Here is a 25,373-nt window from a genome sequence, read left to right as displayed (position 1 = left end):
TGATGTGCACTAACATACTGTTTGTAACGTATTGGTAGCTGAATAACTCTGGTGTTGCTCATAGTATTTGTACACAGATAATGTGGGAATACGAGTGTGATAACATATATTCCCCAATGGATTAATCTGGTGCTTGGGTGGAACCCTGGGGTAGAAATTTGATGACGACATACCCATTTTTCGGCTGCTAAATGGGGGCCTAAACCTCCAATCACGCATTTATTACGAGTCAGACTGTTCAATGTTCTCCTGGAGAGGAGAAGGTTAGTGATTTCTGGGTGATACAATGTGCTGCCTGATCTCTCTCCCACCACACCATTTAAGCGATAACTGTTGCCAGTACAAACACTGCCAGGGATACGGGAACGAAGTTGTCTCATCGTTGTATTGCATATTTCCTTCCTTCCTCTTTTCTGTCCTAGTTTCAAAATGTCGTTAGAAGTTTGATAATTCAGATAAACATTTACACGGGTGACGAACAAACCCCTTTACACATTGGATTGGCAATAATGCTTTACCCTCAAGTTAGCGTTTATTACAAGAAGATTTGAGTACAAGAGTAAAGACGTCTTACTGCAATTATATCATCATCATCATAGGCAGTCCCTCGGAATCGAGGAAGACTTGCTTCCACTCCTGAAGTGAGTTCTTCGGTGGCTGTTCAGTCCAATACGGGAATTACAGTCTCTGCCACAGGTGGGACAGATAGTCGTTGAGGGAAGGGGAGGGTGGGACTGGTTTACCGCATGCTCTTTCCGCTGTCTACGCTTGATTTCTGCATGCTCTCAGCGTTGAGACTCGAGGTGCTCAGCGCCCTCTCGGATGCACTTCCTCCACTTAGGATGGTCTTGGGCCAGGGACTCCCAGGTGTCAGTGGGGATGTTGCACTTTATCAGGGAGACTTTGAGGGTGTCCTTGTAGCATTTCCGCTGCCCACCTTTGGCTTGTTTGCCGTGAGGGAGCTCCGAGTAGAGCGCTTGCTTTGGGAGACTCGTTTCTGGCATGCGGACTACGTGGCCTGCCCAACGGAGCTGATCCAGTGTGGTCAGTGCTTCAATGCTGGGGATGTTGGCCTGGTCAAGGACGGTGATGTTGGTACCCCTGACCTCCCAAGGGATTTGTAGGATCTTGCGGAGACATCGTTGGTGTCCTGGTGAGACCACACCTGGAGTATTGTGTACAGTTTTGGTCTCCTTACCGAAGAAAGGATATACTTGCCATAGAGGGAGTGCAACAAAGATGCACCAGATTGATTCCTGGGATGGGGGGATTGTCCTATGAGAAGAGATTGAGCTGATTGGGTCCATATTCTCTGGAGTTTTGAAGAATGAGAGGTGATCTCATTGAAACATACAAAATTCTTACAGAGCTTGACAGGGTGGATGCAGGGAGGATGTTTCCCCCTGGCTGGGGAGTCTAGAACCAGGGGTCACAGTCTCAGAATAAGGGATCGGCCATTTAGGACTGAGACGAGGAGCAACTTCTTCATTCAGAGGGTGGTGAATCTTTGAAATTCTCTGCCCCAGAGGGCTGTGGAGGCTCAGTCTTTGAGTATATTCAAGACAGAAATTGATAGATTTTTGGATATTAAGAGAATCAAGGAATATGGGGACAGTGCAGGAAAGTGGAGTTGAGGTAGAAGATCAGCCATGATCTCATTGAATGGCGGAGCAGGCTCGAGGGGCCGAATGGCCGACTCCTGCTCCGAATTCTGACATTCTTATGTTCTTATAAGTGCCGAGGCCGCCCTGCCTAGTAATGTTGGGCTGATTTACTACCCCCAGTGCAACACTTTCTCCATATTTGCGACAGGTCTGCCGTTGTAGGACAGTACGAGCTCGGGAAATGCTGAGGTGAGTTCGTGCCTGACTGGATCTTTTCAGATCAGCCCTGATCGAACTGAATGGCAGCACAGGTTGGAGGGGCAGAGTGGCCTCCTCCTGCTCCTACATCTCAATATGGCAGGAAGTCAGCAAAATACTGCTGCCTGTGATTACGCGTGTGTCGGCCGATTGACTGTGAAGCGACAGGCTTGATTTTAACGCCAAGGCGCCAAACACACGTTGGCCTGAATTTCAGGGCCTGTGTATTTTAACTCCCGGACCTTATTTAAATGCCGTCTGTCAGATGAGACGTTCAACCGAGGCCTCGACTTCCCTCTTAGGTGGATCCCTCAGATAAAAGATCCCGGGCCACTATTTTGAAGAAGAGCAGGGGAGTTATCCCCGGTGTCCTAGGGCCAATATTTATCCCTCAATCAACATAACAAAAACAGATTATCTGGTCATTATCACATTGCTGTTTGTGGGAGCTTGCTGTGCGCAAATTGGCTGCTGTGTTTCCCATATTACAACAGTGACTGCACTCCAAAAGTACGTCATTGGCTGTAAAACGCTTTGCGACATCCGGTGGTTGTGCAAGTTGCTATATAAATGCAATGGGTATGACGGTGGGGGGGGGGCACTGATCAGCTGCTCACCCGCAAACATCGGGTGGGCAAAGGCTGTCGACCAACGTCCTGGTAGGTGGTGAGCGGGGGATCCCGGGAGGGAAGGGATGGGGAGGGGAGAGGGGAGGGGGGTCCGCAATAGGCAAGGCCTCCTCGCTCCGACCTCGGTATAGTTTGCATCTGAGTCCCAGCGACATAATTGGACCCTGATTTGCGTAAGTTTATGAGGCCCCTTGCCCGTTTTAGGCGCTCACTTCATCCACCCGCAAAACCCGGTAGGTTAACATGGCAAACGGCCGGGATCTGAGCAGAAAAAAGAAAGACTTGCAATTATATAGCGCCTGTCACGACCACCGGACGTCTCAAAGCTCTTTACAGTCAATGAAATACTTTTGGAGTGTAGTCACTGTTGTAATGTGGGAGATGCGGCAGCCAATTTGCGCACAGCAAGCTCCCACAAACAGCAATGCGACAATGACCAGAGAATCTGTTTTTTAGTGATGTTGATTGAGTGATAAATATTGGCCCAGAGACACCGGGGATAAGTCCCCTGCTCTTCTTCGAAATAGTGCTGTGGGATCTTTTACATCCACCTGAGAGAGCAGACGGGGCCTCGGTTTAACGTCTCATCCTAAACACGGCACCTCCGACAGTGCAGCGCTCCCTCAGCCTGGATTTTTGTGCTCAAGTCTCTGGAGTAGGACTTGAATCCACAACCGTCTGACTCCAAGGCGAGTGTGCTGCCCACTGAACCACGGCTGACAAAAGTACCCTGCTCGTTTATAAGTGCCGACCAACTCGGTTTGAACCAGGTGGTTTGGGTTCGAATTAACCCCAATACCTCCAACAGCCTGACGCTGTCTATCCGCTTCCTCTTCACACCTCAAGAGCTGTCCCACAAAACCACCTATACTAGAAGAAAACTAAACGAAAACCTGAGCGCGAGGCTGAAACTCCAGTTGGAGATATTCGCGGATAAACTCACAGCGGGCCGGATTTTCGCCGACTTTGCGACCGGGTTTTCTCCGCGATTTGACCCTCCGCGGGCGAAAACACGGTCGGCGGGATCCTCGGGCGCCTCTTTGCGGCGGCGCTTCCACACGTACCGCCGGGGAGAGGTGCGCCGACGTGCGACGACACGGATTGCGTTTGCGTCGCACTTTCCCGACCCGTACGCCGCGCCCAGAATACCGACAGAGCCAAACCTGTCGGTGCAGCCCTGCCTGCAGCGGTAAGTATGAAAACCGGCAAAAAAGGTAAGTTAAAGTTTTTTATTTGTGAATTATTTTTCAGTAGGTTAGGGTTTTGTGAATGTTTTAATTTGTTTTTTGCAATTAAACAAAATTGTTTATCCCCCCCTCCCAAGGCCTCTCTCGCAGCGTTACCGGCCCTGGACCAAAGTTGCCGAAACTCGCAATTTGAGGCGCGAATCCGCCATGGCTCAGACGTAAAGGCCGAAAGTTAGGCCTAAAAACGGTAGCGCAGCGAAAAAGGTAAGTTAGGCGTAAAACTATCGTTTCCGCCGACAACCAAAAACCTAGCCCATAATGCATTGGTGTGAGGTCCCTCTGCTATTTAAATGCTGGCTGAATCGTGGGTTCAAGTCCCACTCCAGGGACTCGAGCACAAAAATCTAGGCTGACACTCCCAGTGCAGTGCTGAGGGAGCGCCGCACTGTCGGAGGTGCCGTCTTTCGGATGAGACATTAAACCGAGGGCCCGTCTGCTCTCTCGGGTGGATGTAAAAGATCCCATGGCATTATTTCGAAGAAGAGCAGGAGAGTTATCCCCGTTGTCCTGGGGCCAATATGTACCCCTCAACCAACACCAGTGAAACAGATTATCGGGTCATTATCACATTGCTGTTTGTGGGAGCTTGCTGTGTGCAAATTGGCCGCCGCGTTTCCCACATTACAACAGTGACTACACTCCAAAAAGTACTTCATTGGCTGTAAAGCGCTTTGGGACGTCCTGAGATCGGGAGAGGCGCTATAGAAATGCAAGTCCTTCATTCTTTATCACAATTTGTTTCGAATATTCCGTTTACAGTAGTGTTGTTTTGTTTCACAAGTTTTGACCATTTTACCACAAGGAGGAGGGTGTGCGGTGGGGAAGTTACATTGAAGGGCTGTATTTCACAGCAAAGTGCAGTGACCCAAGTTTGAAAAAAGTGTACTGAAACTAAAGTTTGAAGTTGTTTCCTGATAGAGGTCACTAACCAGGGGCATATTTTGAAAATAATTGGTGGAAGGATTAGAGGGAAGTTGAGGAGAACTTATTTCACCGAGAGGGAGGGGTCTGGAACTCACTGTCTAAAAGGGTGGTAGAGGCAGAAACTCTCACCACATTTCAAAAGTACTTGGATGTGCACTTGAAGTGACGTAACCTACAGGGCTATGGACCGAGAGTTGGAAAGTGGGATTAGACTGTGTAATGTATGTACATAAGGTCTGCTCACCACCAGGGGGCTCCACTGTCGTAGGTCATAGGGTCATAGGTACACTCGTGCTGGGCCCAGACTTCACCTTTGTATCTTCACTTCTGTCGTAAGAGTGGGTGAGAGCAGATTCTTGATGAGTGTATAGATTGTGGGACCACAGACGGTGAGAAGAACTGCCCTGCGCTTCTCTGCATTCTCGTCTTTGATTAGGTCGTTTGCTGTGAAATACTGGTCAAAACAATCCATGAAACCTCCCCAATCCTCTCCCTCATTGTATCTCTCGAGAATTCCAACAGAACTCGATCATGCTGTGCTCGCCATACTTTTGCCTGGGCTCGTATTTGCCTCGTCGCCAGTTGTGGTGTATGAAATGATACAATGAACTCCGTACTGTGAGCCAGTGACTAGGTGTAACCTGGTCAGTCTTTAATGGTTTCCAGAAGTCAAGATACAAAGGTGAAGTTCAGGTTATATACCGGGCCCAGCACACGTGTACCTGTGATCCTAGGACCTCTGACGGTAGTGGGCAGACTTTATGTACATACATTATAGGCTGGATAGCTCTTTGTCGGCTGGCGCGGACACGATGGCCTCCTTCTGTGCCGTAAATTTCTGTGATTCTATTATCAATGAGTAAGCTTGTTTCCGTGATCAATAAACGCCTCACACTAACTGTGCTGTGAGGTCCCTGATCGGAGGCGTTGAGCACGGGGTTTGTCAGGTACAGGCTTCCGTCCACTTTGGAACAGCGTGCGATAAAAGACATGGGGGAGAAATTCGGTTGGATTGCGGCCCTGGCGAGGGGCAGGAAAGGGTTAGTGCCAGTGAGCGTCGGCAGTAACGCCGCTCGGCAAAATCAGTGTGCCGTTACCGGCGGCGCTGAGGAGTAGCACCCGGGAGCTCCGTACCGGTGTGCAACGCCCCCGGTATCGACACGGAGGTAACATTCGGTTTGCGCGGCACCCATAGCGCCCCCTAGTGACCCCGCCAGAGAACGCTGGTGTGCAGAGCTGTCCCGGGGAGCCAAGGGAAGGAACGATTGCATCAGGTCAGTGTGAGAGACAGGGTTTACTTGTTGGAGATGTAACTTTATTTGGGGTGAGTAATGTAGAGGGGATGTTTTTTTGTTCCGATTTTGTTTTTTTTGCGGGGAGGCCTCTCTTAGGGCACTATGAAGCCGGCTCTTTAGCGCGGGATATTCAGTTGCTCACCCGACCGAGCGCCCTGAGAGAAATGTGGAACACTCCCCCTTAGCGCTCTGCTCCACTCTCAGGGCGCAAACACTGAACCTTGTGGCTGCCGTCGCTAACCATTTTCCGGTGCTCAATTTGGCTGCTGCCTGACATTAACACCTCCAGCCGAATGTTGAGCCCACGGAAAGAGAACACGCAGGCACTCAGGTGCTGAAGCTGAAAACTTCAAGCGTGAGTTTAATCCACATTTAGAAGTTTAGCAATAGAGGAGAGCAGCTGGAGTTATTTGGGGTAATTTGACTTTGCACAGAGTCACTCAGAGGCAGCCCAGTTATACGTCAGAGAACTTTCAGAGACATTACTGGATCAAAAGAAAGCTTTATTGAACACAGTCTTGGGTACAAATTTACACTTCTGTTTCAAAGTATTGTTAACAGTTCAGGATGGCTGCAGGTCAGTGGGGATCAGTGCCGTTAAGCTTTGCTGTAAGCATGAAGAGCATCTTACATAGAAACATAGAAAACAGGTGCAGGAGTAGGCCATTCGGCCCTTCGAGCCTGCACCACCATTCAATAAGATCATGGCTGATCATTCCCTCAGTACCCCTTTCCTCTTTCTCTCCATACCCCTTGATCCCTTTAGCCGTAAGGGCCATATCTAACTCCCTCTTGAATATATCTAACGAACTGGCCTCAATGACTCTCTGCGGTAGATAATTCCACAGGTTAACAACTCTCTTAGTGAAGAAGTTTCTCCTCATCTCAATCCTAAACGGCCTACCCCTTATCCGAAGACTGTGTTCCCTGGTTCTGGACTTCCCCAACATCGGGAACATTCTTCCCGCATCTAGCCTGTCCAGTCCAGTCAGAATCTTATATATTTCTATGAGATCCCCTCTCATCCTTCTAAACTCCAGTGTATAAAGGCCCAGTTGATCCAGTCTCTCCTCATATATCAGTCCAGCCATCCCTGGAATCAGTCTGGTGAACCTTCGCTGCATTCCCTCAATAGCAAGAACGTCCTTCCTCAGATTAGGAGACCAAAACTGAACACAATATTCCAGGTGTGGCCTCACCAAGGCCCTGCACAACTGCAGTAAGACCACCCTGCTCCTATACTCCCAGTTTAACCTGGGTGTGATGATTGGAGTCTTATTGTGGGAAAAACTCTGCAAAATGGAAGCAGCTATTAGGTGCCCATCAACCACCTTAAAGATTCACTCCCTCCACGTCCAGCGCACCCTGCCCCAGCCCTGAACTCGCATCTTTCTCCAGTTTCTCTCCAATCTCACCTCATGACCTCTCAGCGTTCATCCTGTCCATGAGACCCATTTCCTGCTCCCTCGACCCTATTCGCACCAAACTGCTGACCACCCAACTTCCTTTTCTGGCTCCCATGTTAGCCGACATTGTTACCGGTTCTCTCCCCTCAGGTACTGTCCCCCTCTCCCTCAAATCTGCCGTCATCACCCCTCTCCTCCAAAAAAAAACCCTCGACCCCTCCGTCCTTGCAAACTACCGCCCCATCTCCAACCTCCCTTTCCTCTCCAAAGTCCTTGAACGTGTTGTTCCCCCCCAAATCCACGCCCATCTTTCCCATGTTTGAATCCCTCCAATCCGGTTTCTGCTCCTGCCACAGTACCGAAACGGCTCTCATCAAAGTCACAACTGACATCCTTTGTGACTGTGACAGAGGTAAACTGTCCCTCCTCATCCTTCGCGACCTGTCTGCAGCCTTTCACATGGTTTACCATTCCATCCTCCTCCAACACCTCTCCACCGTCGACCAGCTGGGTGGGACTGGGTGGTTCCTTTCTTATCTATTTAATCGTAGCCAGAGAATCTCCTGCAACGACTTATTTTCCCACTCCCGCATCGTTATCTCTGGTCTCCCCCAAGGATCTATACTTGACCCCTTCCTATTTCTCATCTACGTGTTGCCCGTTAGCGACATCATCCACAAACGTCAGTTTCCACATGTACGCTGATGACACCCAGCCTTACCTCACCATCACTTCTCTCGACCCCTAATTGTCAGATTGCTTGTCCGACTGGATGAGCAAAAATTTTCTCCAATTGAACATTGGGAAGACCGAAGATATTGGTTTCGGACCCCACCACACCTTAACCACTGACTCCATCCCTCTCCTCAACATCTGTCTGAGGCTGAACTAGATTGTTCTCAACCTTGGTGTCATGTGTGACCCTGAAATGAGCTTCCGGCCACATATCCACGGCATTAACAAGGCCACCTATTTCCACCTCCGTAACATTACTTGTCTCCGCCCCTGCCTCAGCTCATCAGCTGCTGAAGCCCTCATCCCTGCCTTTGTTACCTCTAGACTTGACTATCCCAACGCACTCCTGGCTGGTCTCCCACGTTCTACCCTACGTAAACTAGAGGTGATCCAAAACTCGGCTGCCCGTGTCCTAACTCGCACCAAGTCCCACTCACCCATCACCCCCTGTGCTCGCTGACCTACATTGGTTTAGCAATGCCTCGATTTCAAAATTATCATCCTTGTTTCCAAATCCCTCCATGGCCTCGCCCCTCCCTATCTCTGTAATCTCCTCCAGACCCACAACTCCCTGAGATGTCTGCGCTCCTCAAATTCTGCCCTCTTGAGCATCCCTGATTATAATCGCTCAACCACTGGTGGCCGTGCCTTCTGTTGCCTGGGCCCCAAGCCCTGGAACTCCCTAAACCTCTCCACCCTCCTTTAAGACGCTCCTTAAAAGGTACCTTTTTGACCAAGCTTTGATCACCTGCCGTAATTTCTTCTTCTATGCACTGCAGCAACTCGCCAAGGCTTCTTCGGCAGCACCTCCCAAACCCATAACCTCTACCACCTAGAAGGACAAGGGCAGCAGGCGCATGGGAACACCACCACCTCCACATTCCCCTCCAAGTCACACACCATCCTGACTTGGAAATATATCAGCCGTTTCTTCATCGTCGCTGGGTCAAAATCCTGGAACTCCCTCACTAACAGCACTGTGGGAGCACCTTCACCACACGGACTGCAGCGGTTCAAGAAGGCGGCAGTTAGGGACAGGCAATAAATGCTGGAATTGCCAGCGATGCTCATATCTCGAGCATGAATTAAAAAATAATAAATGAATGCAGGAGTTCAGGAGATATTATTCACGCATTAAATCTCTACGTTTGCCATAAACAACAAAGCTCTGTTAGATTTCTGATCCCTGAGCTAGAGGGCCACCAGCAAAGATGAGTGTGAAAAGTATGGGATAAAAACAGAAAATGTTGGAAATCTCAGCATCTGTGGAGAGAGAAACAGAGTTAACGTTTCAGGTCGATGACCCTTTGTCAGAACTGGAAAAAGTTAGAGATGTAACAGGTTTTTAAGCAAGTGTCGGGGCAGTGAAAGGGGAGAGAGGAAAGAACAAAAGGAAAGGTCTGTGATAGGTTGGAAGGAAGGAGAGATGAGAGACAAAAGGGATGAGGGTGTGAGGCAAAAGGAGATGGTAATAGTGTGTATGTATGGGGCATGGAATATGTTAGTGTCCTAATAGCCTCGCCCCTCCCTATCTTTGTAACCTCCTCCATTCCTACACCCCTCCCGATCTCTGTAACCTCCTCCAGCTCCCAAACCCCTCCCTGTCTCTGTAACCTCCTCCATTCCTACAACCCTCCCAAATCCCTGCGCTCCTCCAATTCTGGCCTCTTGAGCATCCACAATTTCCTTTGCCCCATCATTGGCGGCTGAGCCTTCAGCTGTCTGGGCCCCAAGCCCTGGAATTCCCTCTTAAACCTCCACACCTTGCTCTCCTTCTTTAAGACACTCCTTAAAATCGACCTCTTTGATGAAGCTTTGGGTCACCTGCCCCAAAATCTCCTTATGTGATTCGGTGCCAAATTTTATTTGACAACGCTCCTGTTAAGCCTCTATGGGTCATTTTACTACATAAAAGGCGCTATATAAATGCTGTTGTGATAAGAAGAAGAACAACAACTTGTATTTATATAGCGCCTTTAACGTAGTAAAACGTCCCAAGGCGCTTCACAGCAGTGTTTTAAGACAAAACAAATAAATTTGACACGGATCCACATAAGAAGAAATTAGCTTGGTCACAGAGGTAGGTTTTAAGGAGCGTCTTAAAGGAGGTGAGAGAGGTAGAGAAGCGGAGAGGTTTAGGGAGGGAGTTCTAGAGCTTGGGGCCTAGGCAGCTGAAGGCACGGCCACCAATGGTTGAGCGATTATAATCAGGGATGCTCAAGAGGGCAGAATTAGAGGAGCGCAGACATCTCGTGAGGTTGAGAGGCTGAAAGAGATTACAGAGTTAGGGAGGGGCGAGGCCATGGAGGGATTTGTAAACAACGATGAGAATTTGAAATCCCGGCGTTGCTTAACCGGGAGCCAATGTAGTTCAGTGAGCACAGGGGGTGATGGGTGAATGGGACTTGGTGCGAGTTAGGACACAGGCTGCCGAGTTTTGGATGAAGGCGAATTTAGTCTTGCTTTTCGGATTCTGGTAAAAATGAGGTTACTCTGCTTCCAATTCATAGCTGCACAATGAACTCAGGTGATGGGCCAGGTCCTCATTGAGCTCAGTGGGTCGCACACTCACCTCTTGAGTCAGAAGGTTGTGGGTTCAAATACCACTCCAGAGATTTAAGCACATAATCCAGGTTGACACTCTGGTGCAGTACTGAGGGAGTGCTGCACTGTCAGAGGTGCTGTCTTTCAAATGGGATTTTAAACCAGGTCCCTGTCTGCCCTCTCAGTTGGCTGTAAAAGATCTATTGCCACAATTTGAAGAAGAGCAGTGGAGTTCTCACCCAATATTTAGCCATCAGCCAGAATCAGATAAAGAAAGACTTGCATTTATATAGCACCTTTCACAACCCACCAAACATCCCAAAGCACTTTACTTTTGGAGTGTTGTCATGTGGGAAAAGCAGCAGCCAATTTGTGCACAGCAAGCTCCCACAAACAGCAATGTGATAATCACCAGATAATCTGTTTTAGTGATGTTGATTGAGGGATTAATATTGGCCAGGCCACCTGAGAGGACAGACAAGGCCTCAGTTTAACATCTCATCCAAAAGACAGCACCTCCAACAGTGCAGCACTCCATTGGGAGTGTCAGCCTAGATTTGTGTGGTCAAGTCTCTGGAGTGGGACTTGAACCTGCAACCTTCTGACTCAGAGGCAGGAATGCTACCCACTGAGCCACAGCTGACACTTATGCAGACCATCATGTTTGTGGGAGCTTGCTGTGCGCACATTTTCTGCCGTGTTTCCTACATTACAACGGTGAGGACACTTCAAAAAGTACTTCATTGGCTGTAAAGTGCATTGCGGCATGCTGAGGTCAGGAAAGGTGCTATATAAATGCAAGTTCCTTCTTGCATCATTTGTTGAGGTATACAAAAGAAAATGTTGCTCTCCTTAGAGCAGAGAAGGTTGAGAGGAGATTTGATCGAGGTGTTCAAAATCAATGAGGGATCTGGACAGGGTAGATAGAGAGAAACTGTTCCCATTGGTCGAGAACCAGAGGACACAGATTTAAGGTGATTGGCAAAAGAACCAAAGGCGACATGAGGAAAACTTTTTTACGCAGCGAGTGGTTGGGTTCTGGAATGCACGGCCTGAGGGGCTGGGGGAGGCAGAAGGGAGTTGGATAAGTACCTGAAGGAAATGTTTTTTGCAGGGCTCCGGGGAAATGTAAGGGGACCGGGACTAGCTGAGAGTCGGCACGGGTTTGCCGGGCCCAATGGCCTCCCGTGCTGTGAGTGTTCTACGACTCGAAGAGTTTTGGATGCAGCACACTTGGCAAGGGAGCAAAATCCAGGGAAGGAAATGCTGTCACCCAGCTGTCGCTCACCACACAAGAGGAAGTTGTGGTGGTTGACAGTAAGAATAGCTAATTGTTCATTGTGATGCAGGTGACCGACTCGGCTCATTGTGATACAGCGGACCAACCCGGCTCATTGTGATGCTTAGGAGCTGGAGGTGCTGCTGCAAACAAGTGCATTAAAGGAGGGTGTAGATCCCTTAATGCAAGGGACACCGGGCCAGAAATTCGGGCGTGCAGGAGGTGGGGGGGGGGGGGGGGGTGGAGGTGGCGCGGGGGGAGCTGGGGGTGGGGTCAGGGGGAGGGGGCGGGGGCACATTGCAAATATCTTGCGGCAGAATGGGGAGGTCTGAGGCGCTCTTGACATTGGGCCTCAGCTCTCAAAGCAATAGACCCGGGTGTTCTGGATTGGGTCGGGTTTGGGGGTGGAGGGGATGGGGTGGAGGGGATGGGGTGGAGGGAATGAGGGTGGAGGGGATGGGAGTGGAGGGGATGGGGCTGGAGGGTTAGGGTGGAGGGGATGGGGAGGAGGGATTGGGGATGGAGGGGATGGAGTGGAGGGGATGGGGCTGGAGGGGATGGGGTTGGAGAGGATAGGTAGGAGGGATTGGGGGTGGAGGGGATGGAGGTGGAGGGATGGGAGTGGAGGGGATGATGTGAAGGGGATGGGGTGGAGGGGATGGGTAGGAGGGATTGGGGTGGAGGGGATGGAGGTGGAGGGATGAGAGTGGAAGGGATGGGGGTGGAGGGGATGGGGTGGAGGGAATGGAGGTGGAGAAATGGGGTGGAGGGATTGGGGGTGGAGTGGATGGGGTGGAGGGTTGGGATGGAGGGATTGGGGGTGGAGGGAATGAGGGTGGAGGGATGGGAGTGGAGGGGATGGAGTGGAGGGAATGAGGGTGGAGGGATGGGAGTGGAGGGGATGTGGCTGGAGGGGATGGGGTGGAGGGTTGGGATGGAGGGATTGGGGTGGAGGGATTGTGGGTGGAGGGGATGGGGGTGGAGGGATTGGGGTGGAGGGATTGTGGGTGGAGGGGATGGAGGTGGAGGGATGGGAGTGGAGTGGATGGTGTGGAGGGGATGGGGTGGAGGGTTGGGATGGAGGGATTAGGGGTGGAGCGATTGTGGGTGGAGGGGATGGGGTGGAGGGACTGTGGGTGGAGGGTTAGGGTGGAGGGGATGGGGGGGAGGGATTGGGGATGGAGGGATTGGGGGTGGAGGGGATGGTGTGGAGGGGATGGAGTGGAGGGGATGGGGCTGCAGGTGATGGGGTTGGAGGGGATGGGTAGGAGGGATTGGGGGTGGAGGGTTAGGGTGGAGGGTTGGATGGAGGGATTGGGGCTGGAGGGATTGTGGGTGGAGGGTTAGGGTGGAGGGGATGGGGTGGAGGGTCGGGATGGAGGGATTGGGGGTGGAGGGATTGTGGGTGGAGGGTTGGGATGGAGGGATTGGGGGTGGAGGGATTGGGGGTGGAGGGGATGGTGTGGAGGGGATGGTGTGGAGGGGATGGGGTGGAGGGTTGGGATGGAGGGATTGGGGGTGGAGGGATTGTGGGTGGAGGGTTGGGATGGAGGGATTGGGGGTGGAGGGATTGTGGGTGGAGGGGATGGTGGGGGGTGAGTGGGGGCTGATGGGGGCAGGGGGTGGTGTTGGCGGGAGGAAGGGAGATCGCACGTGTGATCGTGCATGCTTCCTATCCACCATTTTGGGGCTTTAGGTGTCCCCGGCAGTGCCCGACGAGCGTGATGCAATTTATTGGTCAGTGACCTTCTGCTCCCGTCCATGTACACACATCAGTAAAATGTAGCGGTCAGGCACAAAGTTAATTAAAAAGGCGAATGGAATGTTAGCTTTTGCAAGTAGCGGGCTGGAATATAAAGGGGAGGAAGTGTTGCTGCAGCTCGAAAAAGCCCTGGTCAGACCACACCTGGAGCACTGTGCACAGTTCTGGGCACCACATGATAGAAAGGACACATTGGCCTTGGAATGAATGCAGCACAGATTCACCGGAATGTTACCACGGCTCCAAGGGTGAGATTATGAGGAGAGATTACATAAAGTAGGCTTTCATTCCCCAGAATATAGAAGGTTAAGGGGTGACTTGATTGAGGTTTTTCGGATTTTGAAAGGAATTGACAGGGTAGACAGGAGAGACTTCTGCGGCTGGTGGAGGCGTCTAGGACAAGGGGGACATAACCTTAAAATCAGAGCCAGGCCGTTGAGAGGAGTTAGGAAGCACTTCTTCACGCAAAGGGTGGTCGGAGCGTGGAACTCCCTCCTGCAAAAAGCATATGGATGCAAGCTCAAGTAGTAATGTTCAATCTGAGGTCGACAGATCTTTGCGAGCCAAGGGTATATAAGGATATTGAGCCAAGGATGGAGTTAAGATGCAGGTCAGTTATTGAAAAGCGGAACAGGCTCGAGTGGGGCTGAATGGCCCTCTCCTGTTCCAATATTCCCTATCTTGCTGTGCAGACGAGCAAAACAGTTAACATTTCTGTCATCCACAAACCCCCCACCCCCTCCCTACCCCCCCACCATTCACAACCCACATTGTCGTGGGGGTTTGAAGCAGATCTTGCAGCATCATTGTTAAAAGTCACATCTGTTAATTTAGATTTGCACAGAAATATCTCGACAATTTGCGACTTCCTCCTTCTCGGCAACGTGTGGTTATCTGTGGGTTCCTGCACAGTGACACTCGCGCTGACACAGCCCCCTAGGTCTTGAGTTCCATCACGCTCGACTCTCCCTTGGAGACAAAAGAGCAAACAGTTTTATTCATTAACGATTCTCTTTGAGTTAATTCATGAAACACAGTTTTAAGATAATTAAAAGAATCGTGGGAGGCATGGAGAGATAAGGAGGAACGTTTTTTTAATGCAGCGCGTTGTTGTGATCTGGAAAGCAGCTGCCTGAAAGGGCGGTGGGAGCAGATTCAATAGTAACTTTCAAAAGGGAATTCTTGAAGGTGAAAAATTTGCAGGGCTGTGGGGAAAGAGCAGGGCACAGGCACGATGGGCCGAATGGCCTCCTTCTGTGCTTTAAGATTGTACTTAAGAACGTAAGAAATATGAGCAGGAGTAGGCCCTACAGCCCCTCGAGCCTGCTCCGCCATTCCATTAGATCATGGCTGATCATCGACCTCGATCCACTTCTCCGTCCGATCTCCTTATCCCTTGATACACAACTCGATCATTATGGCAACTCTTACTTACCTGGAGCAGGGAAGTGTGATAAAGCTGTTAAGCGGAAAATAAACTTTAAATTAGGATCCACGTGGATTACAACTTTCTTTACATGGCAACAGATGTAGCCACTTGACCCACTGAGTTTGCCCCAGCACTTTAGCTAGCCGTGGTAGTTCTATCTTATTCAGCCTGGGCCGCCCCGACCTGTGTGTGAACACCACCGCAGGTCGGGGCTATAAATAGAGCTGGAGCGCCGGGCCCTGGAACACCGTGGGTGAAGGTGCGGCGAATGAGGGTACGGGGCCCAGAAGAGCCGAGGGCCCAGGGGCAGCACGGGCCCAGCCCACACTGCGATATGTGTGCGCACTAGGTCCGTGTAGCAGAGCAGGTCTCCAGTCGTCCTGGTTAACCCTTGCCACTGGACAAAGGCCTAGCTCTGTCGAGCCCGTGTGGTGCCTGGTGTGCAACGGTCACCACACGTTAAAAAAATCCACGCACAGGCATCTTCCACCCCCTCAACTGGAGTTCAGGACTGGAACATCGGGTCCTTCATTGAAACATCTGTGAACTCGTGTGGAAGCAAGTCATCCTCGTTCGAGGGAGCGCCTATGATGATGATATGATTTTATTAATCCCCGTTTCCTTGAGATACAGTTACTGATTTGAAACCACTACTCTATTCAGAAGGACTCAGGGCTGGCAGAACAGAGTTATTTCAGTTGAGTAACTTAACCGAGGTCTCTCCGCCTTCTCAGGATGCACTATTCGAAGAGGCCAGAGTCCTTTTTGTGTCCTGGCCAACATGTATCATTCAACCAACACCACCAAAAAAGTGATTCATAGAATCATAGAAATTTACAGCACAGAATGAGGCCATTTCGGCCCATCGTGTCTGCACCGGCCAACAAAGAGCTATCCAGCCTAATCCCAACTTCCAGCTCTTGGTCCGTAGCCTTGTCGGTTACAGCAATTCAAGTGCACATCCAATTACTTTTTAAATGTGGTGAGGGTTTCTGTTGTGTAACATAGAAACATAGAAAATAGGTGCAGGAATAGGCCATTCGGCCCTTCAAGCCTGCACCTCCATTCAATAGGATCATGGCTGATCATTCCCTCAGTACCCCTTTCCTGCTTTCTCGCTATATCCTTTGATCCCTTTAGCCGTAAGGGCCATATCTAACTCCCTCTTGAATGTATCCAATGATGGAGAAAGAGTCAGACTGAACACTGTGAGCTCAAAGTAAAGTGTGACCTTAGTCTTTTATTGCAGGTCTCCAGAGTGCGTCTCCAACCTGTGAAGCCTCCTTAAATACCTGTGCTCCCAAGGGATGCCTTGGGACTCCGGGGAATGATCCCTCTGGTGGCTGTACAGAGTAAATACAAGCTTATATATATAACACTCCCCCACAAAGTCAGTAGTGTAACCATGTACAATGTGAGTTGGGGCCCTTCTTGCTCTGGTTGATCATCTCGGTGTGAAAGCTGGTGTTGCTGAATCATTTGTTGGGCCCTCGCTGGGCTGCTGTGCAGCTAGCCTTGCTGGGCTGCCTGGTGGGTTGGGCCCTGCAGGCCTGCTGTGGATGATGGGTTCTGCTTCGTGGTCAACCGTGGTGCCGGTTGCCACTGGTGTGTATGTTGGGGGATCAAAAAAGGTAGGGTCCAAGGTGGGGTGCTCAGGGTAGTCCGTGAATCTGAGTTTGATTTGGTCCAAGTGTTTCCTGTGAATGAGTCCATTTGAAAGTTTGACCCGAAACACCCTGCTCCCCTCTTTGGCCACGACAGTGCCGGTAAGCCACTTGGGACCTTGTCCATAATTAATACAAATACAAGATCATTGATTTCAATCTCGCATGACACATTTGCGCTATCATGGTATGCACTTTGTTGAAGCCGCCTGCTCTCTACCTGTTCATGTAGATCAGGGTGAACTAACGAGAACCTTGTCTTAAGTGCTCTTTTGATGAGCAGTTCAGCAGGTGGGATCCCAGTGAGTGAGTGTGGTCTCGTGCGGTAGCTAAGCAGGACTCGTGATAGGCAAGTCTGCAGTGAGTCTTCAGTTACCCTCTTCAAGCCTTGCTTGATGGTTTGCACTGCTCTCTCTGCCTGACCATTCGACGCTGGTTTAAACGGGGCAGATGTGACATGTTTGATCCCGTTACAGGTCATGAACTCTTTGAACTCAGCTCTGGTAAAACATGGCTCGTTGTCGCTCACCAGGACAACAGGTAAGCCGTATGTGGCAAACATGGCCCCCAGGCTTTCAGTGATGGCAGTGGACGTACTAGCCGACATTATCTCATACTCAATCTACTTCGAGTACGCATCTACAACCACAAGGAACATTTTACCCAAGAACGGGCCTGCATAGTCGACCCTAGACCACGGTTTGGAGGGCCAAGACCATAAACTTAGCGGCGCCTCCCTGGGTACATTGCTTAACTGCGAGCATGTATTACATCTGTGAACGCAGGACTCTAAGTCCGCATCGATACCGGGCCACCACATGTGGGATCTGGCTGTCGCTTTCATCATTACAATGCCTGGGTGGGTACTGTGGAGATCATTGATGAAGGTGTCTCTGCCCTTCTTGGGGGCCACTACTTGATTGCCCCACAGAAGGCAGTCTGCCTGTATAGACATTTCATCTTTGCGTCGCTGGAACGGCTTTATCTCTTCCTGCATTTCCACTGGGACACTGGACCAGCTCCCGTAAAGCACATAGCTTTTGACTAGAGATAATAAGGGGTCCTGGCTTGTCCAGGTTTTAATCTGCCGGGAAGTGACGGGTGATTGCTCTCTCTCAAATGCTTCCATAACCATGGCTAGATCTGCGGGCTGCGCCATTTCCACACCCGCGGTGGGCAATGGCAGCCTACTGAGAGCATCGGCGCAGTTTTCTGTGCTTGGCCTGTGGCGGATGGCATAGTTGTCTGCGGACAACGTGAGTGCCCATCTCTGGATGCGGGCCGATGCATTGGTATTTATCCCTTTACTCTCGGAGAACAGGGATATAAGTGGCTTATGGTCAGTTTCCAATTCGAATTTTAGCCCAAACAGGTATTGATGCATTTTCTTTACCCCATAGACACACGCTAACGCTTTTTTTCAATCATGCTGTAGGCTCTCTCGGCCTTAGACAGACTCTTGGATGCATAAGCAACCGGTTTCAGTTTCCCAAAATCATTAGCTTGTTGCAATACACACCCGACGTCATATGACGACGCATCACATGCTAGTACCAAACGCTTACATGGATCATTAATATAAGCAATTTGTTTGAGCATAACAATTTTCTCGCTTTTACAAAGGCATTTTCTTGGCTTTTGCATCCAAACCCATTCACCTCCTTTTCGTAGTAAGACATGCAGTGGTTCGAACAGTGTGCTGAGACCTGGTAAGAAGTTACCAAAGTAGTTCAGGAGTCCCAGAAACGACCGCAGCTCCGTCACATTCTGTGGCCTCAGTGCATTCTCGATTGCCTCCGTCTTCGCGTTGGTGGGCCTGATGCCATCCGCCGCAATCCTCCTTCCCAGGAACTCCACTTCAGGCACTTCGAGCAGGTGCTCGACTGTGTTCCGACCTGTGACCAAGATGTCGTCCTGGAAGACCACGGTGTGCGGGACCGACTTCAGTAAACTCTCCATGTTTCTCTGGAATATTGCTGCTGCTGATCAGATTCCAAACGGGCATCTGTTATAAACAAAAAGACCTTTGTGCGTGTTGATGCAGGTGAGGGCCTTCGATGATTCCTCCAGTTCCTGCGTCATGTAGGCTGAAGTCAGATCCAGCTTCGTGAACGTCTTTCCTTCCACCAGCGCTGTAAAGAGGTCGTCGGCTTTTGGTAGTGGGTATTGGTCCTGCAGGGAGAAATGATTAATAGTTACTTTTTAATCTGATGGTGCCGTCTCCCTTGAGGACTGGGACAATAGGATTGGCCCACTCGCTGAACTCGATCAGTAAAATGATGCCCTCTCGTTGCAGCCGGTCTAGCTCGATCTCTACCCTTTCTCTCATCATGTATGGTACTGCTCTTGCCTTGTGATGGATGGGTCGCGCCTCCGGAATTAGGTGGATCTACACTTTTGCTCCTTGGAATTTCCCGATGTCTGGTTTGAACAGCGAAGGAAAATTGTTTAAGCCCTGGGCACACGAAGTGTCGTCAGCGGGCGATAGCGCTCGGACGTCGTTCCAGTTCCAGCGTATCTTTCCCAGCCGGCTCCTGCCGATCAGCTTGGGACCATCGCCCGGTACCACCCAGAGTGGTAGCTTGTGCACCGCTCCACCGTAGGAGACCTTTACGCTAGCACTGCCGATTACAGGAATCAGTTCTTTCGTGTAAGTTCTTAGTCTCGTGCGAACTGGAGTTAAGATTGGCCTTGAGGCCTTGTTGCACCACAACCTTTCGAAAGTCTTTTTGCCCATGATGGACTGGCTTGCGCCTGTGTCCAGCTCCATTGACACTGGGAGTCCATTTAGTTCAACATTCAGCATTATTGGGGGACAATTCGTGGTGAATGTGTGCACCCCATGTACCTCTGCCTCCTCTATCTGAGGCTCTGGTTCATAGTGATCCTCCGTGGATCTGTCCTCCTCTGCAACTTGGTGGTTTGCAAGTTTAACAGGCTTAGCAGCTCGCCTGTACACTCGTTGAAGGTGTCTCATTGTTCCACAGCCCTTGCAAATGTATCCTTTGAATTGGCATGAATGGAAACGATGATTACCCCCACAGCGCCAACAAGGTGCTAATGGCTTTGCATTCGTCCCCCTTGATGGTGGGCCCTGAGATATCTGCGGACGTGTAGCTGCAGGTATGTGTGACCTGCCCTGTACATTATGATTCAAAAACAACATCACTTTGTTCACAGTACTTGTAGCAGCACTTGTGTGCTGAGAGATTTGCTTAGTATTGTCACTGGTGACAATGAATGCCTCGGCTATCACTATGGCCATACTCAAGGTTGGGGTCTCCATAGTCAAAAGCTTGCGAAGTATGGTTTCGTGGCCAATGCCAAGTACGAAAACGTCACTGAGCATGTGCTCCAAATGTCCTTCAAATTCGCAATATCCTGCATGCTGTCTCAGCTCGGCGATATAACTCGCCACTTCCTGGCCTTCAGACCTTTTGTAGGTGTAGAACCGGTACCTTGCCATCAGAACGCTTTCCTTCGGGTTCAAATGCTCTCGGACCAGTGTGCACAAATTGTCGTACGATTTCTCTGTGGATTTCGCTGGAGTGAGCAGATTCTTCGTGAGGCCATACGTTGGTGCCCCACAGACGGTGAGGAGGATCGCCCTTCGTTTGGCATCGCCCTTCCCCATCTAGCTCATTGGCCACGAAGTATTGGTCGAGTCGCTCCACAAAAGTTTCCCAATCATCTCCCTCCGAAAATTTCTCCAGGATGCCCACTGTTCTCTGCATCTTTGGGTTCGCTATCTGTATCTCGTCGCCAGTTGTTGTGTATGGAGAAAGAGTGAGACTGAACACTGTGAGCTCAAAGTAAAGTGTGACCTTAGTCTTTTATTGCCTCTCCAACCTGTGAAGCCTTCTTAAATACCTGTGCTCCCAAGGGATTATGGGGTCCCTTGGGACTCTGGGGAATGATCCCTCTGGTGGCTGTACAAAGTAAATACAAGTCCACATATGTAACAGTTCCTGCCTCTACTACCCTTTCAGGAAGTGAGTTCCAGATCCCCACCACCCTCTGGGTGAAGAAACCTTTCCTCAGATCCCATCACAGCCTTGAATATACTCAACGACTGAGCATCCACAGTCCTCTGGGGCAGAGAATTCCAAAGATTCACAACCCTCTGAGTGAAGAAATTCCTCCTCATCTCAGTCTTAAATGGCCAACCCCTTTGTCCTGAGACTGTGACCCCTGGTTCTAGACACTCCAACCAGAAGGAAACAACCTCTCAGCATCTACCCTGTCAATCCCCCTCAGAATCTTGCATGTTTCAATAAGATCACCTCTCATTCTTCTAAACTCCCGCGAATGTCGGCCCAATCTACTCAATCTCTTTATACTCGAGCGTTAGTGATGGAGTGTGTGGTCAAGTCCGAGGTCAGGAATGAAACCACAACTTTCTGACTCAGAGGCTAGAGTATTGCTGACTGATCCGAAGATCATGCTGAGGTACTCTGTTCTAGCTCCGAGAAAGGCCTTAGGACATCCCAAAGCACTTTCCAACCAATGAAGTACTTTTGAAGTGTCGTCACTGTTGTAATGTGGGAAACACAGCAGCCAATTTGCACACAGCAAGCTCCCATAGACAGCAATGAGATAATGTGACCAGATCATTTGTTTTTTTTAAGTAGCGTTGGGTGAGTTGCAAATATTGGCCAGGACACCAGGGGATAAACTCCCCTGCTCTTCTTCGAAATAATGCCATGGGATCTTCTACATCCACCTGAAACATAATGCCCCATTTCATAGGCGGTGTGGCACTCCCTCGGTACTGCACTGGAGTGTCAGCCTAGATTTATGTGCTCAAGTCTCTGGAGTGGGACTTGAACCCACAACCTTCTGATCTCTGGGTCGTGGGTGCTACCCACTGAGCTAAGGCAGACACATTCTCCTCAGGTGGGGCAGGGATCAGTTCCAATGAATCTAAACTCACCAGTCTTGATGGCAGCATGCCCATGCTTGTTGATTCGGTCGATAAGGTTGTCTTCGTCATTCTGCCAAAGCATCTCCGATACTCTTTCCTCACCTTCGCACAGGACCAATGGTAGAACAAAAAGGGGAAAATTAAAAATCCAAGGTGACTTTGTTCTCATTTAAGCTAAAAAGTAATTGCCACACCTCACCGTGTCGATTTACGAGGGCTTTATGGTGTGCAGTACCTGCTCGTTCAAAACACAGAGGATGATGAAGATGAAGGTGCCCTGGAAGCTGTTGACGATGGTGAATAAGTAGGCCATCACTATGGTTCCTTCCCCAAAGTGGAATAAGCCGAGAATCCAGGTACAGCCCAGGACAAAGACCTGTGCGATGGCTTTAAACGTCAACATCCTATACAAGACAAACATTGTTTAACTACGATTTTAAGACGGTAGTTTGCCAATTCTTTATCCCAGATTAGTCTGCTCCTTCATTTCCTCTCATATCTCTCCTCTCCTGGAGGCATTGAGTCAGTTGCTAGGGCAACAGTTCCATGTGAGTCAGCCTTTTTACTGAACTTTGCCCAAAGTAGTGCAGTACAGATTATTTCACCAAGTTCTCACCAAGAAAGTAGATCGGAGAAAATAATAGCAACATGGAATTACGTCTCTCCTCCAATCCACAGGCTCTTAGTGCACAAGACCTAATCACATGTTCTATTCTGCTCTTTCTAACCCTAGTGGTGCCCTGTACGTTGGCCTTCAGAGAGCTAGATGGTTCCCCAACAGAGTCAACCTGAGAAATTTAATTTCTTCCGAACAGAATTTGGACAAAATTAATGCTCTGGCCGTTTAGAAAAAAACAAAGTTCTCGGGATGTAGACATCGCTGGCAAGGCCGGCATTTATTGCCCATCCCTAGTTGAGAAGGTGAGCCTTCTTCTTGAACCGATGCAGTCCGTGTTGTGAAGGTGCTCCCACAGCACTGTGAGGTGGGGAGTTCCAGGATTTTGACCCTGGCTAGTTGACCCGGACATTAATTGAACCTTATGGTGATGGTGATTGTCCAAGCTTATATTGGGGTGAAGGCACAAGTCAGGAGTGTGATGGAATACTCTCCACTTGCCTGGATGAGTGCAGCTCCAACAACACTCAAGAAGCTCGACATCATCCAGGACAAAGCAGCCCGCTTGATCGACACCCCATCCACCATCTTCAACACTCACTCCCTCCACCACCGGCGCACCGTGGCTGTAGTGTGTACCACCTACAAGATGCACTGCAGCAACTCGCCAAGGCTTCTTCGGCAGCACCTCCCAAACCCGCGACCTCTACCGCCTAGAAGGACAAGGGCAGCAGGCGCATGGGAACACTACCACCTCCACGTTCCCCTCCAAGTCACACACCATCCTGACTTGGAAATATATCGGCCGTTCCTTCATCGTCGCTGGATCAAAATCCTGGAACTCCCTCCCTAACAGCACTGTGGGAGCACCTTCACCACACGGACTGCAGCGCCACCTTCTCAAGGGCAATTAGGGATGGGCAATAAATGCTGGCCTTGCCAGCGACGCCCACAGCCCAGGAACGAATGAAGAGGAAGGTACCATGTGGCAACTGGCACCAATGGAGCCAGCCCTTGCTAGGTTCCAGTGTCCACGGGGAGGGGAGGAAGTTTGTGGAGGAAATAAAGTGCAGGAAAAACTTAGATATACTAAACATTATTGACCTTGTGTCTTTGATCTTCGACACTTTGGAGTTCAGGCTGGAGAGCTGTTTCCGCAGGATCCAGAGTATGGAGGTCAGGAGGGCTGTGTTGACCTGTGAATTTATCAGCAATTTTCATCAGAACAAAGAACAGTATTTAGCCGTAGCCGGCAGTATTGTATTCTTTGTGATACATTAGGATTTGCCGTTGGCAAAAAGAAAGACTTGCATTTATATAGCGCCTTTCACGACCAGATGTCTCAAAACGTTTACAGCCAATGAAGTGTAGTCACTGATATAATGTGGGAAACACGGCAGCCAATATGCACACAGCAAGCTCCCACAAACAGCAATGTGATAATGACCAGGTAACCTGTTTTTGTTATGTTGATTGAGGGATGAATATTAAACAGGACACCAGGGATAACTCACCTGCTCTTCTTCAAAATAGTGCCAAGGGATCTTTTACATCCACCTGAGAGGGGCAGACGGGGCCTTGTTTTAACGTTGTATCTGACAGACAGCACCTCCGACAGTGCAGCACTCTCTCAGCACTGCACTGGAGTGTCAGCCTAGATTTATGTGCTCAACTCCCTGGAGTGGGACTTGAACCCACAACCTTCAGAGCCAGATGGCAAGTGTGCTGCCCACTGAGCCACAGCTGACACAGTATTTGACAAGGGCACGATCTGAAACGGAGGCACTCGCAAGTATTTGGACCCAGTTTACCGTTCGACACTGCAAGCTCTCCAGCATTTACTTGGTGTGGGCAAGTCTTTCCTCACAAGGAGGGAGGTCCATTTGCACAAATGCTACTCGCTTCAGAGTAATGTCAGCAAAAAAGTTCAAGAGCATCGAGTTATCAAGTGGGACAAGTGAGCCAATGAAAGAATAGCTACCAGAATGATGAATGAAACAGGGCCCATGAAACTCCAGATAAATCCTCTCTCTAACTGCAGCCAGCAGCTGTGAACAAAGAGAAAAGTTACACTCAGACACGTCTATCCCATTATAAGAAAGATTTGCATTTATATGGCACCTTTCACAACCACCGGAAATCCCAAAATGCTTTACAGCCATTTCAGTACTTTTGGAGTGTAGTTACTGTTGAAATGTGGGAAATGCGGCAGCCATTTTGCGCACAGCAAGCTCCCACAAACAGCATAGAAACATAGAAAATAGGTGCAGGAGTAGGCCATTCGGCCCTTCGAGCCTGTACCACCATTCAATAAGATCATGGCTGATCATTCCCTCAGTACCCCTTTCCTGCTTTCTCTGCATACCCCTTGATCCCCTTAACCGTAAGGGTCATATCTAACTCCCTCTTGAATATATCCAATGAACTGGCATCAACAACTCTCTGCGGTAGGGAATTAAACAGGTTAACAACTCTCTGAGTGAAGAAGTTTCTCCTCATCTCAGTCCTAAATGGCTTACCCCTTATCCTTAGACTGTGACCCCTGGTTCTGGACTTCCCCAACATCGGGAACATTCTTCCGGCATCTAACCTGTCCAGTCCCGTCAGAATCTTATATGTTTCTCTGAGTTAATGACCAGATAATCCGTTTTTGTTGTGTTGAATGAGAGATAAATATTGGCCTCAGGAATAACTCCCCTGCTCGTCTTCAAAATACCACAATAGGATCTTTTACGTCCAACTGAAAGGGCAGAAGGGGGCCGCGGGTTTAGCTTCTCAGCCAAAGGACAGCACCTCCGACAGTGCGGCACTCCCTCAGCACTGCACTAGGAGTGTCAGCCTAGATTTATGTGCTCAGCTCCCTGGCGTGGGACTTGAACCCACAACCTTCAACCTTCAGAAGCAAGTGTGCTGCCCACTGAGCCACGTGTGACACTGAGTTCAATAGTGGACTGTGTGAGCCCACACTTTAATAGCTGTGAGCTACGTGCTTGAGCGAGGAAATGACTTCACCGAAAGTGCACTGGTGAATCAGTTGAAGAAAGAGCACAGGTTTCC

The 25,373-nt window shown here is 49.9% G+C and overlaps 1 protein-coding gene across 1 annotated transcript in view; it reads right to left on the bottom strand.

The window, feature by feature from the left end:
- Positions 1–14,467: 14,467 nt before the first annotated feature.
- The window catches only part of LOC139237769 (adhesion G protein-coupled receptor E1-like), a 75,512-nt gene continuing 64,606 nt past the window's right edge, over positions 14,468–25,373 (bottom strand). The window contains exons 12-16 of the mRNA XM_070866953.1: positions 24,298–24,364; positions 23,421–23,512; positions 21,936–22,104; positions 21,710–21,802; positions 14,468–14,652 (exon numbers count right to left, since the gene is read on the bottom strand). Of these exons, the coding sequence (XP_070723054.1) occupies positions 14,620–14,652; positions 21,710–21,802; positions 21,936–22,104; positions 23,421–23,512; positions 24,298–24,364 (454 nt within the window). The 3' untranslated portion in view covers positions 14,468–14,619. The remainder of the gene's footprint in view (positions 14,653–21,709; positions 21,803–21,935; positions 22,105–23,420; positions 23,513–24,297; positions 24,365–25,373) is intronic.

This window comes from Pristiophorus japonicus, chromosome 24, assembly GCF_044704955.1.
Source record: "Pristiophorus japonicus isolate sPriJap1 chromosome 24, sPriJap1.hap1, whole genome shotgun sequence".
In the NCBI taxonomy this organism is placed as follows: Eukaryota; Metazoa; Chordata; class Chondrichthyes; family Pristiophoridae; genus Pristiophorus; species Pristiophorus japonicus.
Note: the sequence above shows the minus strand (reverse complement) of the source record. Positions and strands in the feature narration are given on the sequence as shown.